The sequence below is a fragment of the Malus sylvestris genome, chromosome 11 (assembly GCF_916048215.2).
Source record: "Malus sylvestris chromosome 11, drMalSylv7.2, whole genome shotgun sequence".
NCBI classification, from domain to species: Eukaryota; Viridiplantae; Streptophyta; class Magnoliopsida; order Rosales; family Rosaceae; genus Malus; species Malus sylvestris.
This window is the reverse complement of record NC_062270.1, coordinates 11953588-11973714: the sequence shown is the minus strand read 5'-3', so window position 1 is coordinate 11973714 and position 20127 is coordinate 11953588. Positions and strand designations below refer to the sequence as shown.

At 37.2% G+C, this 20127-nt stretch overlaps 1 protein-coding gene and 1 pseudogene across 2 annotated transcripts; both read left to right on the top strand.

The window, feature by feature from the left end:
- Nucleotides 1–5822: 5822 nt before the first annotated feature.
- On the top strand, nucleotides 5823–11315 carry LOC126589287 (probable serine/threonine-protein kinase PBL28). 2 transcript variants are annotated; one of them, XM_050254557.1, is made up of 9 exons: nucleotides 5823–6237; nucleotides 6696–6831; nucleotides 7220–7509; nucleotides 8274–8509; nucleotides 8631–8757; nucleotides 8850–8921; nucleotides 9006–9180; nucleotides 10087–10219; nucleotides 10966–11140. In XM_050254557.1, exons 1-9 carry the CDS (start codon nucleotides 6135–6137, stop codon nucleotides 10996–10998), a joined length of 1305 nt encoding a protein of 434 aa, XP_050110514.1. In that variant the 5' UTR covers nucleotides 5823–6134; the 3' UTR covers nucleotides 10999–11140. The 2 variants fall into 2 exon arrangements, with proteins under 2 accessions (XP_050110514.1, XP_050110513.1); XM_050254556.1 differs by having other exon boundaries at nucleotides 5827–6237; nucleotides 10920–11315.
- Nucleotides 11316–11610: 295 nt separating this feature from the next.
- On the top strand, nucleotides 11611–13304 carry LOC126590237 (uncharacterized; annotated as a pseudogene).
- Nucleotides 13305–20127: the final 6823 nt, after the last annotated feature.

The window sequence follows — 20127 nt, the reverse complement described above, 5'->3', positions numbered from 1 at the left end:
AAATGTTTATCTTAAAATCCTCCTCCCAAAAATGCCTGCGTGAAGGAAAAAAAGGGCTAGAGTGCTTCTTTCTTCCATAAAAACCAACTTTTTAAAACAAGGATAAAGATAGTAAGACCAAATTGGTTCATCCTTCCACTTCTCCCAAGTTGAGAAAATGGGGCAGACAAAGTAGGGAAGGCGTTTTGCATGTGAGTCCCCTCTGCCAACGCTCGGCAGCACAGCCACCCATTGTCATGTGACTGTCGCTGGTTTCGAGACTTTTTGGACTCCGTCTCCATGAACCGCAGGATTATGCAGGACCAGTCCAACAATGACTTGGTGCCCAAAAGGCAAAAACCCTCCTTCCTCGTAAACTCACTAGTACTTATATCATGCACGTAAACCCATAGATAAACCCTCTCTATATACAGACAATGGCACATGAGAATGTACATATATACACGCTGCAATGAATATATTCTGCAATAGTTTTATGATGCTCCGGGGTATCTGATATTTTAGAGTTTGCAAAAATTTTATTGTGCTCTGGAGTGTCTCATACTTTGGAGGACCATATAGGAAACCTTAGACAAAAGATCTTTACGGCCTTGATGTTGAATTCATAACTTGGGTTGGAAGTTGGATGTTGAAACTTGGAAGAAGTTATAATTTGGTTATACAACCATCTCAAATTTATGAGAGAAACTTAATTACATGCAACTAGTGGAAGTACTCATGAGTAATTAATTTGGGTTAGTGTCATATTGACGTCCTAGTTGTATGTAAGTTCTTCTCCAAATTTAGAAAGCAAATTTTTTGGGTAAATTACATAGTAACCCCTCATGTTTGAGGTCTATTACAACTCCATACAATATCTTTAAAACTTTTCACTTTCATACCTCAAGCACTATTTTATTTCAATATAATACATCCGTTAGATTTTCCATCCGTTAAATGTTGATGTGGCTACCACATTTGTGCCATGTGGCAAATTTTTTTTTTAAATTAAAAAAAAATATTGAATCTTCAACCCAAAAAAAAAAACCCAAACCCAGATCCGATCACCCCCCACCAAATGATCATCCCTTCCCCAGATCCCCCATCCCACCCCTAGTGATTATCCCTCCCCCCAACACCCCCCCTATGTGACCAACCTCACCATAGCGCCCCCCAACCCCGCGACCCACCTCACTCAAGCCCCCCTCCACACTACCTGCAACCCAGAAAAGAAAAGAAAAGAAAAAACCATCTCCCTTTCCCTACAACCCAAATCCCATCTTCCCCAATGGGTATGGATTTAAGGAGTGAGGTGTGTAGAGGAGGGAAAAGGGTGGGTGCGCGGTGGGTGCGAGGGTGGGTGCGGAGGAGGACGTGGAGGATGGGTGTGGTGGGTTTGGGAAAGACGGGAGGGGGAAGAAAGGGGTGGGTTGTAAGGAAGGGGGGGTTGGGGAAGATGAAGATGGGTTTTTTTTATTATTATTTTTATATAAATTTATTTAGAAGATTTAGGCTTTTTAAAAAACAAAAATTAAAAAATTATTTTTTTGGCCACGTGGCACAAATGTGCCAGCCACATCAGCATTTAACAGATTAATAGATGGAAAATCTAATGGATATATTATATTGAAATAAAATAGTACTTGAGGTATGAAAGTGAAATGTTTTAAAGATGTTGTATGGGGTTGTAATAGACCTTAAACTTGAGGAGTTACTATGTAATTTACCCAAATTTTTTGTTTTGCAGAGGATACAATCTCAAATTTGTTCCTACTTTGAAAAAAAAAAAATTACAATTCCGCGTTCTTCTTTGAATCTCAAATTAAGTTCACTTGTACATTTAAGATATATAATTTGACAGAACATTTCGTCCAAAAAGTCTATGTCATTTTTCGTTATAAGAGTTTTGCTAGTAATTGTTGTCCATACACATGTGAGTAACTGTTATCCATTAAAGAACTATGAGATCCACTTGCATCAACGGCTAAAATCCCACTCTTATTGAAGTGACTGTTCTAACCCATCTCCTCATTGACTCACTACAACTTATATCATGTAAACTCAAAAACCCTTTATATATCTATATATAAAGCCAATGGAAAAGGTGAATAGTGATTTTATTGTCACCAAGCTTCAACAAAAATATTTGGACAAAACACCCCCAAGACAAAAAAACTTCAAAGGCATCCCAAAATAATGCATCAAATAAGGTAAAGTCATTTTTGTCATTTTAATAGTATTTTTTTAATAATTTATTTTTTTGTGGTTTGTTGTTTGTTTGTTTGTTTTTTTAAGTAGTACATCACAATAGGCTAGCAATAATATGATTCAATTTCTCTATTTTTAAACATGTTCAAAACATCTTAAGAGGCGTGTAATGCCGGTTATAAAAAAAGTCATTCGCAAGCGGATAATAATGTGATTAAATAAGTTGTCAAATGATTATTTTTTTTAACAAATGATATTATATACACTAAGGGGGAGGGGGTGGGTTTAGCCTCACAATGGACTAACAATAATGTAATTCAATCAGTTGTTTATTAAATATTATTTTTTATTTATTTTAAACACGTTCAAAACATCTTAAGAGGCGTGTAATGCAAATTATAAAAAAAGTCTTTCGCAAGCGGATAATAATGTGATTAAATTAGTTGTAAAATGATTGTTTTTTTTTTTGTAACAAATGATATTATCTACACTAAGGGGGAGGGGGTGGGCTTATTTTCACAATGAGCTAGCAATAATGTGATTCAATCAGTTGTTTATTAAATATTATTTTCTCTATTTTTAAACACGTTCAAAACATCTTAAGAGGCGTGTAATGTCAGTTATAAAAAATGTATTTCGCACGCAGATAATAATATGATTAAATTACATTAAATTAGTTGTCAAATGATTATTTTTTTTAACAAATGATATTATCTATACTAAGGGGGATGTGTGGGCTTAGCCTCACAATATACTAGCAATAATGTGATTCAATCAATTGTTTATTAAATATTTTTTTAAACACGTTCAAAACATCTTAAGAGACGTGTAACGCCGGTTATAAAAAAGGTTTTTTGCACGCAGATAATAATGTGATTAAATTAGTTGTCAAATGATTGTTTTTTTTAACAAGTTGTCAAATGATTGTTTTTTTAACAAACGATATTATCTACACTAAGGGGGAGGGGTGTGCTTAGCCTTATAATGGGCTAGCAATAATGTGATTCCATCAATTGTTTATTAAATATTATTTTCTCTATTCTTAATGTAAATTCTATAGAGATTGATTTTATTATGTGAATTCATCTACTTTAGTTGGTTTATGATGGGTTCCTTTTAGCATGATCTAAGATTATTCATTTACTTCAAATATTTGACTTTCCTTTTGTCAATTTACGTATATAAATAGATTTAAAACGTGTACGTCACGTGTAGCACGCCGTTATTCAAAATATACATTCTACACGTGCATGAAAGCTAGTAACTAATAAATGTAATGGCACATGAAAAAGTACACATGACATGCTCATTTTCTATATAAATTGACAAAGACTTACATCTAAAACCTCTTATGAATCTCTATAAGAGTTGTGCAAGTGCAAGTAGCAATCGTTTAGCCGGCACATGAATGATTGTCAACTGTTGACGCATTGTGAGACCTACTTACTTTAACAATTGATATCTCACATAACAATTTGTCGTAATCATTTCCAATTCTCCATAAAGCAACACATTATGATTTGAATTTCCTGAATTTCCTAAATTTTGAACAACCAATAATTTAATGCTCTATAGTAATCTGGGACGGGAAACAAATGTGAAGACTGAAAGAGGCCAAGAAAGTCGGTTTTTGAAGAACTAACTGTTCTTATGTCATAGGAAATGCGGACTTACTTGGAATGTATTTTGTATGTCACGTCATTCATTATGTATGTGTTTGGCTGCTTTTCTGGGAGAAGAATTCTGTTTCGGATGTTAACCCACACAAGGGACCTCAACAAAGTCAAAACACAAGAAATAAACCTCACTCCCCTCTCTCCCAAATCCCCACGCTTACGTTCTCCCTTAGCATTCTTAGTGAGGGGCTCTATATGGGGTCGTAAAAGTGATGGATATAGCCAATTTTAGAGCTCCGAGAAATATTTGGGGCTTTATAAAAGAATCTCTTCCAATGAAGGGTTATTTCTTTCGGGCTCTATATGAGGCTATATATATATTTATGTAGTAATTTGATCATGCGATAAATTTTTTTTTTATGTTAACTTTTCTTAAGTTGATTTTTGAACGTGTTATCTTAATTTTTTTTATGAACATTTCAACATAAAAAAGTTCTAATTCTGACAAAATTAGATTTCATCATTTATGAATTATTCGTTGGATTAGATTCTCTTATCTCAATCTCATATGTTGAAAGATACAAACCTCCACTTCGGTCTGTAATATAATTTGATTTTCAGGTACAACACAACAATTTACCTAGTACCAATTGGTAAATTAGTATCATACAAATTTGAAAAAAATTATTTGAAAATTTCACCCACCAATGCCCATGAACGTTAAATCCACTTGAAATTTTAATTCTTATGGAATTTAAAACAATCATTAATTAGCCAAATTACAAACAAACACAATCAAATGTTTCATCACATGATAAGGGGCATTTTAGGAATATAAAATTTTGTAATCTGAGTCATAAAGAAAATTTAATGATTTTTTTTTTGTTAAAACCCAATAAACGGGTTTAAGTCGGAAAAAATATATTTGATGTGTTAAGGTTTTAAGGGGAAATCTAAATTTTTAGATTAATAAAAGTGAGCCTTTTTGTAGAATAGCTTATATCATTTTATGTCTTAAACATTAAGCATACAAACAAAATGTAGGAGGATCTTTGGAACAAAAACATGTAAGAAAAAAGAATTAAAAAAGAAAAGAATAAAATGAGAGCGTATTCACAAGTGGAGGGAGAGATAGAATTTGGCTTACATGAGTTGCTACTTTTCTCATGGACCCACTATTTTTTGGCCTAGATGTAGCTTAAATTTATGCTACCCAAGAAAAGAAGTTGCTAGCCCAAGTGGTGGATGTAGACCCATTTTCCGGCTCATTGGAGATGAAATTTCTCACTAAGGCTTAAAATGTAGTAGCCTCATAGAGGATAAAGCCCCAATTGAGGATGCTGTTATTGTCTTCCTCTCTATATCTACTTTAAAAACAAAAATATTTTTTTTTTTGAAGCCCTTTCAAATTTGGAACCTGTGGAAGAAAAAAAACAGTGGCAATGGTGACTCTTCCTTGACATGTGGAATAAAAAAAACTGTTAACGTGCTCTAACAATGAAGTGCTAGCCCTATTAATTCACACTTTAGCTTTGTGTTAACTAATTTTTGTCAGTATATATGTACTATTGTTTCACTATGAGAAATGCAAAGGATATATCAATATTAGATGACAAATTTTTTTTGAAGCTCTTTTAAATTTGAAGCTGTGTGCGATTGCATTTTTCGCTCCCTTAAAACCGCCTTTGATTATGGCAATGGTGACTTTTCCTTGACATGTGGAAGGAAAAAAACAATAAACATGTTCTCTAACAATGAAGTGCAGACCCATTTAGTCACACTTTAGCTTTGCGTTAAATAATCTTTGTCTGTATACATGTACTATTTTTTCATTGTGAGGAATGCTAAGGACACCTTTAAAGTGAGACATCCTATTAGCTTTCTAACAACTCACAATTTAACGTCAATTATCGTGTCAATTTTATAAAATATTATGCAAAAAATATAAAGTGAAAGTATTGAAAATCTCTTTAGTATCTCTCTTTCACTGTTCTTTTTTTTTTTGTCGTGTCAAAAGGCCGAAAATCTTTAAAAGATTTTGAAACTTGGGTTCTCATTGTTTTCCTGAGAATCCTAGATTTTATGAACAGCAGAAGCAGAAAGCCATGTGAGAAAAAGCGGCTTTTTATTTTAAGGTGAAAAGTGAAAAACCCGAGGGAAAAGCACACCACGTTCTCTATCAATTATCGTCATTCACATTCACTACCTGGGTTTTGAGGACTTGAGCAGCTCCCAAGTTTTGAACTTGTTCATGCAGATGTTTTTGAGATTCCCATGGGAATCCCTTGGGATGTGGGATTTTTGTGATTTTGTCTGCCAAGTGTGAACGAAATGTTGGGTTTATTGACAATGCGCTTGTTCTGGTGGCAACAGCTGCCTCTGCTTATTCTCATCCATCTTTTGGAACCCAGCAGAACAAGCTACAAAGTTTACGGTACTTTTACTCTATCTATTTTTTATTCAAGCGGTATTCTAATCTAATCTAAATGCGGGAAAGGGGATTCGAACTTGGATGCAGAGCGGGATCATGTTGCTCTAGCCAACTTGGTTATTGTCACGTCTGCTTGTGCCCCTTATTTGAGTCATAGGATCAAATTTCTCTCCTCCTTGATATGCTGTATTGAATATGTAAACGGTGTTTATAATTGTTTTGGATTTCGGAATTCCTTTTAAACAGCTATGCTGCAATTTCTCTTCTCATTTGTTTATTTTTTGGTCTGAAAGGATACGGTTTTTTTCATGTTCGAAATGGTTTGGCTAGGCATGCGATTGACGCAAAATGTGCATGATGTTTAGGCTGTCATATTCTTACTTTGCTTAATCTTCATTGCGATTGCCATTTCGAAGAACGCTGATTTTTTATTGTTTTGTTTCCCTCTCTGAAACGCATAGCTGAAGCTCTACTAACTTTCAAGAGCGATGGTGGAAGCCCTCAACTACTCAACGGTCGAATTGGAAGATGTCCTTGTCTAACACAATGGAAAATTGTCTACTGTCATAAACTGAAGGACCCGTGTGTTGTTTCTTTGTATGCTCTCTCTCTCTCTCTCTCTCTCTAGCAGTGCAGAAGTAAATAGTATATGATGATTCATCAAACATATTCAAAGTAGAACAATTGTTGCCTTCATAGCATTAATATAAGACGCAAGCGAATAACTTGATTACTGCCAGGAAATTAACTACAAATTAAAGTTTTGTAGTAATGCACATCAGCACTTGTGCTGAACATATATTGAAACTAGCCAAAAAGTTAATCCATACACGTCTAAAATAATTTTTTATAGATATGGACCTAACCTTTTGAGCTCTGACGTATATTGCAAGTACCTTTGATGTTATACTTCCAACGGGTTTTCTGGTATCTGTTCAATTCCCCTGTGGGCTAACGCAGTCAGTTTGCCACCTTTTGTTCCAAGACTTTTCGTTACACACTCTTCAATTCAACTACAAAAAGAGCACCATAAACCAAGAAGCAGGAGGATAGCAGCCATAGTTGATGGGGATAATGGAACTCCAACACTCACACCTGTGGAAAAAGTTCGTGGTAACCATTCAACAAAACCAAAAGTTGCAGCAATTATTGGTGGAGTTGTTGCCACTCTGCTTGTGATTATCGTAGTGATGCTCGTTTACATCTGCTTGATGCGTGTAAAAAGATTAACTAGGCAAACATCTGAGACAGTGTCATCTGCACCATCACCCCCTGGTAAGTTAGCTCATAACCATTTGAGGAAATTTTCAGTCCCGGAAAGGATGTAAAATGACTCAAATGAGGATGCATCTAACTGCATTGATCATTAGCCAAAGAATTCCTTGGATTCCTTGCATTGCATATGCCTTCAGCCTTCAGGGCAGTTTATTGAAAGAGGAACGACATAAAACATGTGAAATAGCAGTTGCCTTGCGTATTCTTGTTAAGTCAAATGATGAACAATACAACTTTACAGACACAGTTTCGAAGGCTTCAAAATTGAAACAGCACTGGGCTAAGTAATATGAGTTTCTGGCCACACACACCACTCTGGTACAATATGGACATGCCTTTCTCAAGTTGGTGTTTCACAAACAGGTCCTCGAGATAAATCAATTCGTTTCTTCTAGGAAAGGGAGCAAAGCATCTATGTGTTTTGATTATCTGTATTTAACCACTATGCATTCTAATTAACCCAAAAAGAATAAAAAATGGGGGGAATACTCCTAGCTAGAAGGTCCACAGTTGGCATTATGAGGTGCGTCTCGTAGAATTCAATCCTAGTATACGTCACTTTTGTATAAAAGTACTCTCTATCATCGACGCTGTATTAAAAAATTACAGACGTAACAGTAGGATGTGACTGAAAATGAAGCGAAGTTATTTCATGCTCGATTGATAATGTTGTACAAGAATATTAACTGGTGTTTCTATCTGTTAAGGTCGTGGTTTGGCTCACTGGTTAAGTTTTGCGATTTGGTTTCTTTGATTTCCTTCAGTTCAGTGGGAAAGAGGGGACGCATCTCCCTACGCCATTGCTCATTCTCCTTACAGTGCACCAAACTTGAGGCAACTCACCATATTGGAACTGGAGCAAGCGACGTGCAATTTCAGTGAAACTAATATCATAAGCCAAGGTAGATTTGGTTTGGTCTACAAGGGATTGCTTCAAGATGGGACTATTGTAGCTATCAAGAGACGCCTACATGCCCCAACTCAGTATTTCTTTCATGAGGTATGCAAGTTCCGATTCATATATCTTACCTAGTAAACCATGACTTTCTTAGTGAGGTAGTGCCTAGAATATCGTTTCGTAGCAACTTCTGAGTATTCTGACTTCTTTTGATCCGATACAGGTGAAGCACGTAGCTCGTGTCAACCACATGCATATTCTCAGGCTTATTGGTTATTGTCAAGATGCCACTCAGCAGTTACTTGTATATGACTATCTTCCAAATGGAAATGTTGGGAATCATCTATACGGTACTCTCTCTCTCTCTCTCTCTCTCTCTCTCTACACACTTTCACTCTCTTTCGTTCTCTCTCTCCCCCTCTTTAACAACATAATTATGCAGATGCTGAAGGTTTGCCTATTGGAAGGTTGGGCATAAGGCAAAGGCTATCGATTGCTTTGGGAGCAGCCAAAGGTACATCACCTGCTTCAAGTTCTTTCAGCAAGTCTCTTTTGCATAAAATAATTGAACTTTCCTCTTTCATTTATTCTGCACAAGGACTTGCACACCTTCGCAGTTTGGTGCCTCCTCTTCTGCACATGCATTTTAGAACAAGCAACGTTCTTCTGGACGAAAACTTTACTGCCAAGGTGTCTGATTATGGACTAACCAAATTGCTAGTGGGTCATCATGCTGGCTCATCTTCAGCCGTTGATTGCTTTGTTGACCCAGAGTATGTAATCTTATCTTTAAAGTGCTAAGTCTGTAGATGAGGATAGCACCTCTTTGTGCCTGTAAGGCTATTTGTCACTAACGATCAAGGTTGCTTGATGTGCAAGAATTGCCTGCGAGGAATATAAGAGTAAGTTTCCTCGTCCAACTTATTCTCCAAAGATTCCTCTGTCAATTCCTTGCAGGTCGTTTTCGCACGTTAAGCGATCTAGATTGGCAAAAACAATCTAGCACTTAACAGTACCCTTTGGTCGCTCTATTTTATAATTCTATGCTTCTTTAAGTCAATTTAGCAGAAAGTAACCTTAGTTAAATTTTCTCATGGATTTGCCCGACAAGCATACTTCGTTATGGTGGCTAGTTGCCGTAGCATCACCATCAGAATAATGCGTACTTTTAATAACTAGACTACAGAAAGTGACTTCTCGCAATGCTACTGGATATTCTTTTCCCCTCCTAGCATCTGATGCAATTCAGCAGGTTCCACCCCCGTTGTAAATTATACTGCCCTAACAGAACTTATGTCGAGTTCTATAACCATTTGAGTGCCAAAATCAAGATTAGAAGTTGATTGTATTACGGTAATATGATTTAACTTTCTTCTAGTACTACGTTGAGCAGCCAGTAGCAATCTGCTTCTGAGTGCTTCATCAAGTTGCGCCTCTAGTTCTTATAGTGGAAGTTGCTTCGAATTTTAAGTTGACTAATTCGATTGAAGAAAAAAACTTCGGATATCTTCATCTTCCAATCATAAGGAAGTATGCTAATCTACTCTTAACGAAATATGCCTGACAATCAATTTAGCAAAAACTTCAGATATCATTCATTCTAGAACTATGGTTTTTGTGTTTAGATTGATTTATTGATAATGTCTATATCTAATCTACTCTTTTTTTTCCTCCTATAGGTTAGATTCATCAAAGAAGTTTTCAGAGAGAAGTGATGTTTACAGTTTCGGGGTCTTCTTGCTGGAATTGGTCAGTGGACGTGAAGCGAATGCAAGAAACCAGTTGAACTCAGTGGATAATTTAATATTGCAGGTATATATCTGTATCTTGCCCTAATGATAACTTCTTAATCCCCCGTCTTTACTCTTTAGAGCCATATCGTTTACATTTTAGGCATAGGCCATCAGGAACTTGGCTGTTCTTTTTCATACACTGAAGAAAGGTGCGTTTAATGCAAAACACCTCACCTTCTACACTCTTGCACTCCACACGTCTTTATGTGGATGGACACCTCACTTCTCTAAGGCAAGCAAAATGATGGCTGAAGCTCTCCCTAATATAATGGATATTCTCAAGATCCTAGAGTAGCTTGCAGGTTTTTCTGATCCTTTTTGGATAAGATCAAGTGACGTAACTGAAGAGCTCTTAAACAAAGAATTTAGAGAGTGTGAGAGATTCTGAGATCAAAAGGTTGTGGAGAGGGAGAGAGAGTTGTTGGTTCTGAACAGTGCATTCACTCTATCATTTACAAGATCATGTGCTCGCGTTACGAGTTACATATTTTGGATGGGCTTTCATCATTATACATGCATTTATGCGTAGTTATGAAACTTCACTGACTTCACGTACTTACAAGTTTGTCATTCAAAGAAGTAAACTTTTCGTTCGTTCTTAAGATCTGCTTGTGTGGCACAACTGTAAACAAAAAAAGAAAGCAACAAAGCGAAGTGCAGCCTATATAGTTACCCTTTCAACCCTTTCATTTATTATCAAGTTCCGTTTGCTTTCGTAGGCAAAGGATTGCAAGGATTTAGACAGATTTGTTGACAAAACTTTAGGTGACAAGTCGAGGCAAACTGCGAAACAGATGATGGAGCTGGCATTGATGTGTGTAGATGGTAGCGAACGAAGGCCGCAGATGCAGATTGTTGTGGAGGAGCTAGAACGAATCCATCGGGGGAGAGAAAGTAGCCATTTTCACATAGAAGTTGATGAGGAGATAGGTGCTGTGACTCTTGGGAGTGAGCTTTTCAAATGAGTTCCTTGTATCAGTGTCATCTCTTCGTTCTTTTATAAATTTGATTGATTGTAATTAACTACACAAGAAAAATATATAATATATATAAACATTCTTAAGTATATAAATAAAATGAAAATAGTAAAAGTTCAGATTGATTAGGTTGATAAAGTTCAAAGTTTTTGGATTGTGATTTGATTTTTATTTATTTTTCCATGTTGTCTTCATTCGTGGTCCCAATTGCAACCTTTAAAAAACCCTGTATTCATGGTCCCCGAGTCCCCATGTTTTTGTTTTCACCTTTTCCCCTCATGGTCCTACTAGTATTTTGGGTTAACTTTTTAGTTTTTAAAACATATTTCCTTGACTTTGCAGGCATGCCTGAATTATTTAGCATTAAAATTAACCATGGTGGGAAGTGGTCTAAAAATGCATATATGGGAGGTTTCGGGGCTTGGTTTGATTATGTAGACAAAGACTTCATGTCTTTTTTCAAGATTGATGAAATGGTTAAGGAGTTAGGATATGATGGGTTTATATTGTATCATTATAGGATTCCTGGGATGTCTTATAGGGAGGGATTAAGGCTTATTGAATGGGACCAAGATGTTGGTCAAATGTGCAAGTATGTTCCAGGGACTAGGACACAGAAATCTACCTAGAACATCTAAGTCCGAAGCAAGCTGCCTTGAAACATAAGCTTTTGATGAATCTAGATGAGAGTGGCATATTGCAAAAATGTGTCATTATAGAAGATATTGAGGAATTGAGGGTGGCGATTTCGATTACAAAAGGAAGTGGATCAAAACTGAAGAAAGGTAGAGCAAAATGGGGTGTTGATCACTTAGAAAAATGGCTATGTCTTTTGAATTACATAGCCTACAATGGTGATGATGAACATGAGGCTGAAGATGGTCCTCTCAATGCTAATGATGAAGGTGAAGGTGATGAAGATGATAAAGGTGATGAAACTGAAGAAGGTCACGAAATTGAAGAAGTTAATGAAGGGGCCGAAGTAGAAGCTAATGATGGTAAAATTTTTGAAACATTTATTTTTGCAATTTTGATTTCAGTATTCAATTATTTTTGCAAAGTTTAGGTTTTTAACAAATATGCATTACTTGTGGCAGTAAATGCAGAAGATGACAGTACAAATAGTGAGTTTGTGGACAATGACTACAGTTTGGAAGATGATGATTGTCGTGCAGTAGATGATACGGTTGTGGAAAATGTCATTGGAGATGCTGAAGGAGGTGAATGGTTGGGAACCAACATCCAGAATATGTTATTGATGCAAAGGATGTAGAAGACATTCCCTTGGATGATGAGACACAAGACTCAGATGGCCTGCACAGTGTGGATGATTCAAGTTCAGAATGTGATGAGAAGATCATCTACCTTGAGCTCAATGAAGAAGCCGACATGGATGATCCAAAGTTTGAAAATGGATTAAAGTTAAGAAATGCAGCACCATTGAGAAAGGCAGTGTGGTCTCACTCCATTAAGTATGGTGCACATTCTATTAAGCTAAAAAGGAATGAGAAATGGAAGATTAGTGCAAGGTGTGAGAAAAACTGTCCATGGAGATTGTATGCTTCCAGGATGTATAATGAAGATTCAATGCAAGTAAAAACCTATGTTGGGAAACATGATTGTCTGAGGATTTGGAGGGAAAATCCTAACTGCAAAGTGGCATGGCTTGTGAAGAGGTATGTGGACAAGTTCAGACTCAACCCAAGCATGCCCATTACTACATTTATGGAGACAGTGAAAGAGGAAAGAATTGTTGAGATCCACCTCAAGACAGCCTACAGAGTGAGAGCACAGTGTTTGAAAATCCTTGAGGGGAGTAATGTGAATCAGTACACAAAGTTGTGGGAATACTGTGATGAGCTTAGGAGGACAAACTCGGGTAGCACATTTCAAATGAAGGTGCTGCCCTATGATGATGCTCATGTGATATTTCAGAAGATTTATATTTGTTTGGGGGCTTGCAAAAATGGATTTAAGAATGGATGTAGGCCGTTTGTAGGGTTAGATGGTTGTCACTTGAAGGGAGTGTTCAAGGGCCAGTTACTATCTGCAGTGGGAATGGATGCAAATAACCAAACTTGGGTTATTGCATATGACATAGTAGAGCTCGAGGACAAGGACATTTAGGTTAGGTTTATGGAACTGCTAGTTGTTGACTTGGAAATTGTGAACCAACGTGCTTGGACTTTCATTTCTGACAAACAAAAGGGTTTAATACCAACTTTTGAGAAGGTGCTACCTAATTGTAATCATTGATTCTGTGTTAGGCACTTATACACCAACTACAAGGCATATCGGTTTAAAGGGAAATGATTAAAGGATGCTTTGTGGAATGCTGCCAAGGCAACAACCATCGCTGATTTTAGAGAGAGTATGGCTAAGGTGAATAGGCTGAATGTTGAAGCTTATAAATGGTTGTTGAAGAGACTAGCCTTGCATTGAAGTAGGTCACACTTTGAGACACACACTCAGTGTGACATTCTTTTAAACAACCTCTGTGAGAGATTCAATTCTTTTATCCTAAGGTCTAGGGACAAGCCTATTATTACCATGCTAGAAACTATAAGAGTTTTATTGATGAAGAGGATATGGTTGAGAAGATATGCAATGAGGAATGATAAAGGAGCTATCTGCCCAAAAATCTAGAAAAAGTTGGAGGATTACAAACTAAAAAGCTTACACTATAACTACATGGTCTGGATGAGAAAAATTTGAAGTGGATGAAGGTAAAGGCAATATATTTGTGGTGGATTTGAATGGGTGCACTTGCTCATGCAGAAGATGGGATTTGACAGGTTTTCCTTGCATACATGGTTGCTCAATCATCTATTATGCAAGGAGATAACCTGAGGAATTTATTTCCTCTTGGTACAAGAAGGAGAAGTACTTTGAAACTTACGAAAACTTGATTCAACATGTCCAAGGCATGAAATTTTGGGAGCCATTTGAAAACAAATGCATTCTTCCTCCAACTTTTAAAAGGCAGCCTGGGAGACCAAAAAAGATGAGACATAAGGAGGGTGATTAAAATGAATTCAAGTTCAGCAAGAGAGGGCAAAAAAGTGTAAAGTGTAGTGTTTGCAAGGCCTCAGGACACAACAAGGCCAAATGCCCAACCACTCATCCTCCTCCAGCTGCTAGAAAAGGAAGAAAAAGCAAGAAAAATGAGATATAATTTTGATATTTTTTGTTGATTTTTCATTTCTTAAGTGAATTTGTTATTTGTGAAGTGTATTATCTGTCAGTGCCAATGCTATATGGGTTCATTACTTAGGCATCCACATCTAAGGCATCACAACCTTCTCAATCATCACATCCATGCACTCAGGAAGCTCCATAACCTTCATCTCAGCCAACTCAAGCCTCTCAAACCACTCCAAAGTCTACTGTAAGAGGTCAGAAAAGGAGGAGGAATGTTCCATGATGTTGCTTCAATGTTTTAGGTTGTTTAAGGGTTTATTTTGTTATAGTTGAATGATGCGAAATATATAAGCACACAAATTAAACCCTCTTTTTATCAAATGTAGTAAAGTATGTAAGTAGGGATCGTTCTAGGCCGGGGATTAGGAGGGATTGCTAAATCACTTGGAAACTGACTTGAAAACGTAAAAACAAAGTTTAAAACACTAAACTAGACTCAAAAAATGCAAAACTATACTTTAAAATACTAAGATAAACAAAAAGATTCAAAACAGCAACCAAAGACTCAAAACTGCCTTAAAAACACTTTCTGGGCAGTTTTGGAACTCTAACACAAACTTGGACGAATTTTGGTTTTCCAATGAACTAAAACACTTAAAAACATAATCTAAGACAAGTTCTAATTAATATGACTCAAAGAAATAAGATGGGGTTGATTTTGGACGAAAATAATTAAATTAAGACAAGAACAAAGTAAACAGAGTCTTAGACAAATTTGGGTGAATCAAAACTCTTAAAAACACAAACTAAAGTGATTACTAAGTAATCTAACACTTTGAAATAAATGGGAGATTGGTTCTTGACGAATTTGAAAACAAAACAAACTTTGTAAAACAAAACAAATTGTAAATGAATTTGAATGAAACTTATGGATGGAAGGCTAGCTAGGAGGTTCTTCTCCACACATGTCACACTTGCATACAAAACGATTTCCAGTTGCTTTTCAATAAACTATGAATACTCAATGCCCCAAATTAACCGTGAATTGCACTAATTAACCCTCAGTTTTTCCACAAGTTATTGGTTGGATGATTGCATACGACAACCCGAAACATTCCCTACAAGTTCCTTACATGAATTGCATAATAGAGATACAAGCAAGAATCATTAAGTTCTATGAAAAACATAAGCATTGACGAGGCACTCGTTACTATGATTTGCATGAAACTTATGCCAAGAATTTACTTAACGTGATTGTGACTAGCAACCTTCACTACTTGTGAATATAAGTTCATAACGATTAGGTGAAACTCCCTTATATTCTAGCGTCAAATTCATGCATGAAAATTAAGCGTGCACTCTCAACCAACATACACAAATCAGTTTTTATACGAACGGATAAGTAAATTGAATTCACAACTTATGAATCACAACTGGATGTAATCAAATCATATTGCAAGCATGAACATAGTTTCGAATCACCCCCTAACTAAGAGGGGTTTAGTTCCTCATACTCACAAAGCAAAGATGCATAAATTTAGACATTAAAAACAAAGACAGAAAACACCTAGAAACGCTCCAACACTCCCAAGGCTTGGGCTTAGGCACGGCACCAGGTTTCTTCTTCTTTTTCCTTCCTTGCAAGCTGCGGCACTAGAGGTTTTGGATAGGTTTTGGGTGGTTTTTATGGTGTAGAATGGATGGGGAATGGTATGGAAATGTTTAGGGTTGATGGGTGGTGTGGCTAGGGGTGATTTTTGGCTAAATTTGGAGAGAATGGTGGTGGAAAACTCACGGCAATGAGCAAGGATAAAATCTATTTTTGTTGATGAATATGGGAGGTGGTATTTATAGGCTTGAGAGAGGACCACTCCATTTCCTTTGCATGTGCATCTTGTGTGGGTGTGAGTTTTCATGTTTCCCCTTTACATTTACACACACATGCTTCATCATTTCAATCACAAAACACCCACAATTTCTGCCCATGCCGTGTGCTTCATGTGCTTGTTGCTGCCATGTTCTTTTCTTTCCATGTGTTTGCTTTCTTTGCCATGTGTTTGCTGCCATGTTCTTTGCTTTACCATTACACTTGCACACACACATGTTCTTTGCATCATTTCAACCACAAAACACACACATGCTTCATCATTTCACCACAAAACACACCATAATTTCTGCCATGCCGTGTGCTCCCATGTGTGTGCTGCAACATTCTTTTCTTTGCCATGTGTTTGCTGCAACAAGGGGTTTATTTAAAGGGATAAAGGAAATAAAACCCTAGGTTAACTAGGTAAACAGAAATTAAGTCTAAAGCTTCTACAATTTAGGGAAACAAATCAAAAATTTAAAGGAAATAAGCTAAAAGGTGTGGCAAGGCTTTAAAGTAGATTAGGAAAGTGTTTAAATGCAAGATTTAGGAAAGAATGACTCTTCCTTGCACGGCAAGGAAGAGTAATGGCAAGGGTGGAGCACACGGCTGGTTGCTTATTTTTGAACACTTCGTTCTTTATTTGTCTTGAATCAAATTCTTCACATCATCATTCAATCCTAAGCACATTTGATCTTCAATTTCGTCCATCTTCTTACCTCAAAGCATATGCAATCCATTTGATGCACAAAAACTGCTCCAAACGACTCCAAAATGCACATGTATGCATACTTTGTCCTTAAAACCTGAAAACACATAAAAGTGACTTTAAACACTAAAATAACTAAAGAAACACAACGTAAACGTACGAGAACAAGCCAATTAAGTCGCATAAAAATGCTCCTATTATTGAATATGCCCTTAGTTTTTTTGGAAACAACTTTCCGATAGATGTTTAGTGTTTTGGAAAGATCTTTAGTGTTTTTGGAAGAACACCTTGATCCATTAGTTGTTAAAATTGTGGTCTTTTGATACTTTCGTGTGAATTGGAGGGTGTATTTTGAACTTTGTTGATGCACAAAATCAGTGAGGACTTTGGTACAACATAAAGTGTTAAGTTTGTAACTTTCGCAAGATTGCTCCGGTCACTAGTGTGGATAAGTATGTAAATGGATAGAGACAGGGAAGCAAACATAAGGTGTACGTGGTTCACCCAGATTGGCTACGTCCACGGAGTAGAAGAGTTCTCATTAATTATGAAGGGTTTACACAAGTACACAGGTTCAAGCTCTCCTTTAGTGAGTACAAGTGAATGATTTAGTACAAATGACATTATGAAATATTGTGAGAGAATGATCTCTATTTATAGAAGAGAGTTTCTAGTTTCATTCTAACATTGACATCTGTCGTGTTGTGATTGGCTTTTGATGTTGACACGTGTCGTGCTATGATTGGTTGTTGATGTTTACACGTGTCGCACTGTGATTGGCCTCCTGGTTGGAGGGAAACTCTTCTGGGTCCTTGATGGTATAACGTTGACCGGTGCTCAGTAGTTTTGGGATTGGTCAAGTATGGTACAAACAATGCTCCCTTAAGTTCCCGAGTGAGGGAAACTCATCGGTTGAGGACTTGCAAGATCCAAGCCATTGAGTAATCACGAAACTTCTAAGTACCGAAGTGTGGTATCATTTTCACTTGCCTTATCTATCTTATATATAGATGTGGCATCTTCTCTGAAAGTACTTTTCCTCCATCCAGGGGTGATATCTTTAATCGATAAAAATGCACAAGGTAATGTATCAATTTCACTTGAAGCTTACTTGTAGTTTCGGGCTTGGTCAAGTGCGATACAAACCCTATAGTAGAAGTCCCTCAAGTCGCCGAGCTATGAGATTTGCCGAAAGAGGTAACAGACAAGGTAAGCAATCAGACTTCCAAGCAAGCAACCTGGATCGGAGGTTCGACTTCGGCTTCCGGTTGATTATTCTTCTTCTCATTGTGTCGTAAACAGCAACAAGGACAAGGAGAAGCAAATTGAGAAGAGATGATATGAGATACTTTTGTTTTTGAAGAAGTAACTTTCCACATGTTTATTCTTGAATTGGGCTGGAGGGTTTTCTGGTTTCCTCCAGAGCATAAGGTCGACTCAAGAAATTGAGGATCAAAATAAGTCCATCAAATCTAGAGTACGTTCGACCCTGATGATATGAGATACTTTTTCTGTTGACAAAGTAATGGATGTATCGGCACGTGTTCTGTTACGCTTGTCTCCACATGCTTTCTTGTATCATTCTCAATTGCCCTATCTGTTCCTCAGGCAGATGTGGTATCTTCTCTGGAAGCATAAGATGTTGAAGATAAGTACTTGAGAGTAATGCCAGGTAAGTAATCAGGCAAGGGGTTCCAGGCAGTCAGTTCCTGACTGGAAGCTTGATTCCAAGTGCTGATTGATTGGTCTTTTTCTCCTTGTCTTGCAGGTAAGAACAAGGCCAAAGGAAAAGACAGGGAAAAAGCATGATATGGGATACTCTTGCTTTTAACCCTGATGATATGAGATACTCTTGCTCTGGTATGGCTTGTTTGCAGAGGTATTATCGGAAGGAAAAAAAGGTGAGTATTTTGAGAGACTCTACTAAGAGTGCCCTCTCGAATATGAAGAAAAGTTGAGCATTTTTTTTTATATGCAGGTCTGCCTGCATGTGTAGGATGAAGGTCGACATATATAGGAGTTTCCTTAACAACAAGTAGTAGTGTTATTCCTTTACCCTTCTTGGTTATAGCAATGTAGTGGGAGCTGCAAGCTTCACGTGTTTTAACTTTGTCAGAGCACTTTGAAAAAAATGGTATGTGGTATCTGGAAAGCTGATGTTGCGTGTGAAGATTGCAGACAAGCTTTATCCAAGGAAATCTAGCTCTCGAAGTTCGGAGAGCAATGCCTCTTCGTTTTTCGAATAAGCAATCTTATTGGGGATCTGGCTCTCGAGATTCAGATAACGGTGCCTCTTCGATTTTTGAGAAAGCAATCATGTTGGGAGTCTAACTCTTGAGATTCGGAGAGCAATGTCTCTTCGATTTTTGAGAAAGTGATCCTGTTGGGAGTCTGGCTTTCGAGATTTGGAGGGCGGTGCCTCTTCAATTTTTTAGCACGTAATCCTGTTGGGAGTCTGGCTCTTAAGATTCGGAGAGCGGTATTTTTTCAATTTTTGAGAAAGCAATCCTGTTGGGAGTCTAACTTTTGAGATTCTGAGAGCAATGTCTCTTCGATTTTTGAGAAAGTAATCCTGTTGGGAGTCTGGCTCTCGAGATTAGGAAGGCGGTGCCTCTTCGATTTTTGAGCACGTAATCTTGTTGGGAGTCTGGCTCTCGAGATTCAGAGAGCGATGCCTTTTTGATTTTTGAGCAAGCAATCTTGTTAGGAGTGTTTTCTCGAATGTGAGTAAAGGTTGGGCATTTTTACTAGTCTGCCTTGCCACGGAGCACGGAGGTTGACACACATTGGGACTTTCTAGTTATCAAGCAGTGGTGCTATTCTTTTACCCTTGTGGGTAATAGTAGGGTGGCTGGATCTTCAAAATTTATGTGTCTAACCTTTGTCAGAGATCTTTGGCAAAGTTATATGTGGTACCCGATGAGCTGATGTTGCGTGTGGAAAGTGGTGCTTCTTCGGAATCCGAAGAGTGGTGCCTCTTCGATTTTTGAACCAACGACCCTATTGCCCTTTCTTTTATAAGGGCACCAATTGTGTGCAAGAAGTACATTAAGAGAGTTATTGCTTGTAGGAATTTTCTCCTTACTTCAGAGATTTATTGCACTTCATTTCTCCTTCATCATTTCTGAGAATGTCTGGCTCATCCGACCGTCGTTTTGACTTGAACTTTGGTGAAGAGGCAGTCATGCCTTCTCAAGATAACATATGACGCCCATCCTTCTTATCCCCTATTG

Excerpts from the sequence above, each read along its gene's own strand:
- LOC126589287 (XM_050254556.1), top strand. The coding sequence starts at position 6,135 with ATGTTGGGTTTATTGACAATGCGCTTGTTCTGGTGGCAACAGCTGCCT. Across the intron at positions 7,510-8,273 it reads ATCTGCACCATCACCCCCTG|TTCAGTGGGAAAGAGGGGAC; the intron begins GTAAGTTAGCTC and ends GATTTCCTTCAG. Across the intron at positions 8,922-9,005 it reads TGCTTTGGGAGCAGCCAAAG|GACTTGCACACCTTCGCAGT; the intron begins GTACATCACCTG and ends ATTCTGCACAAG.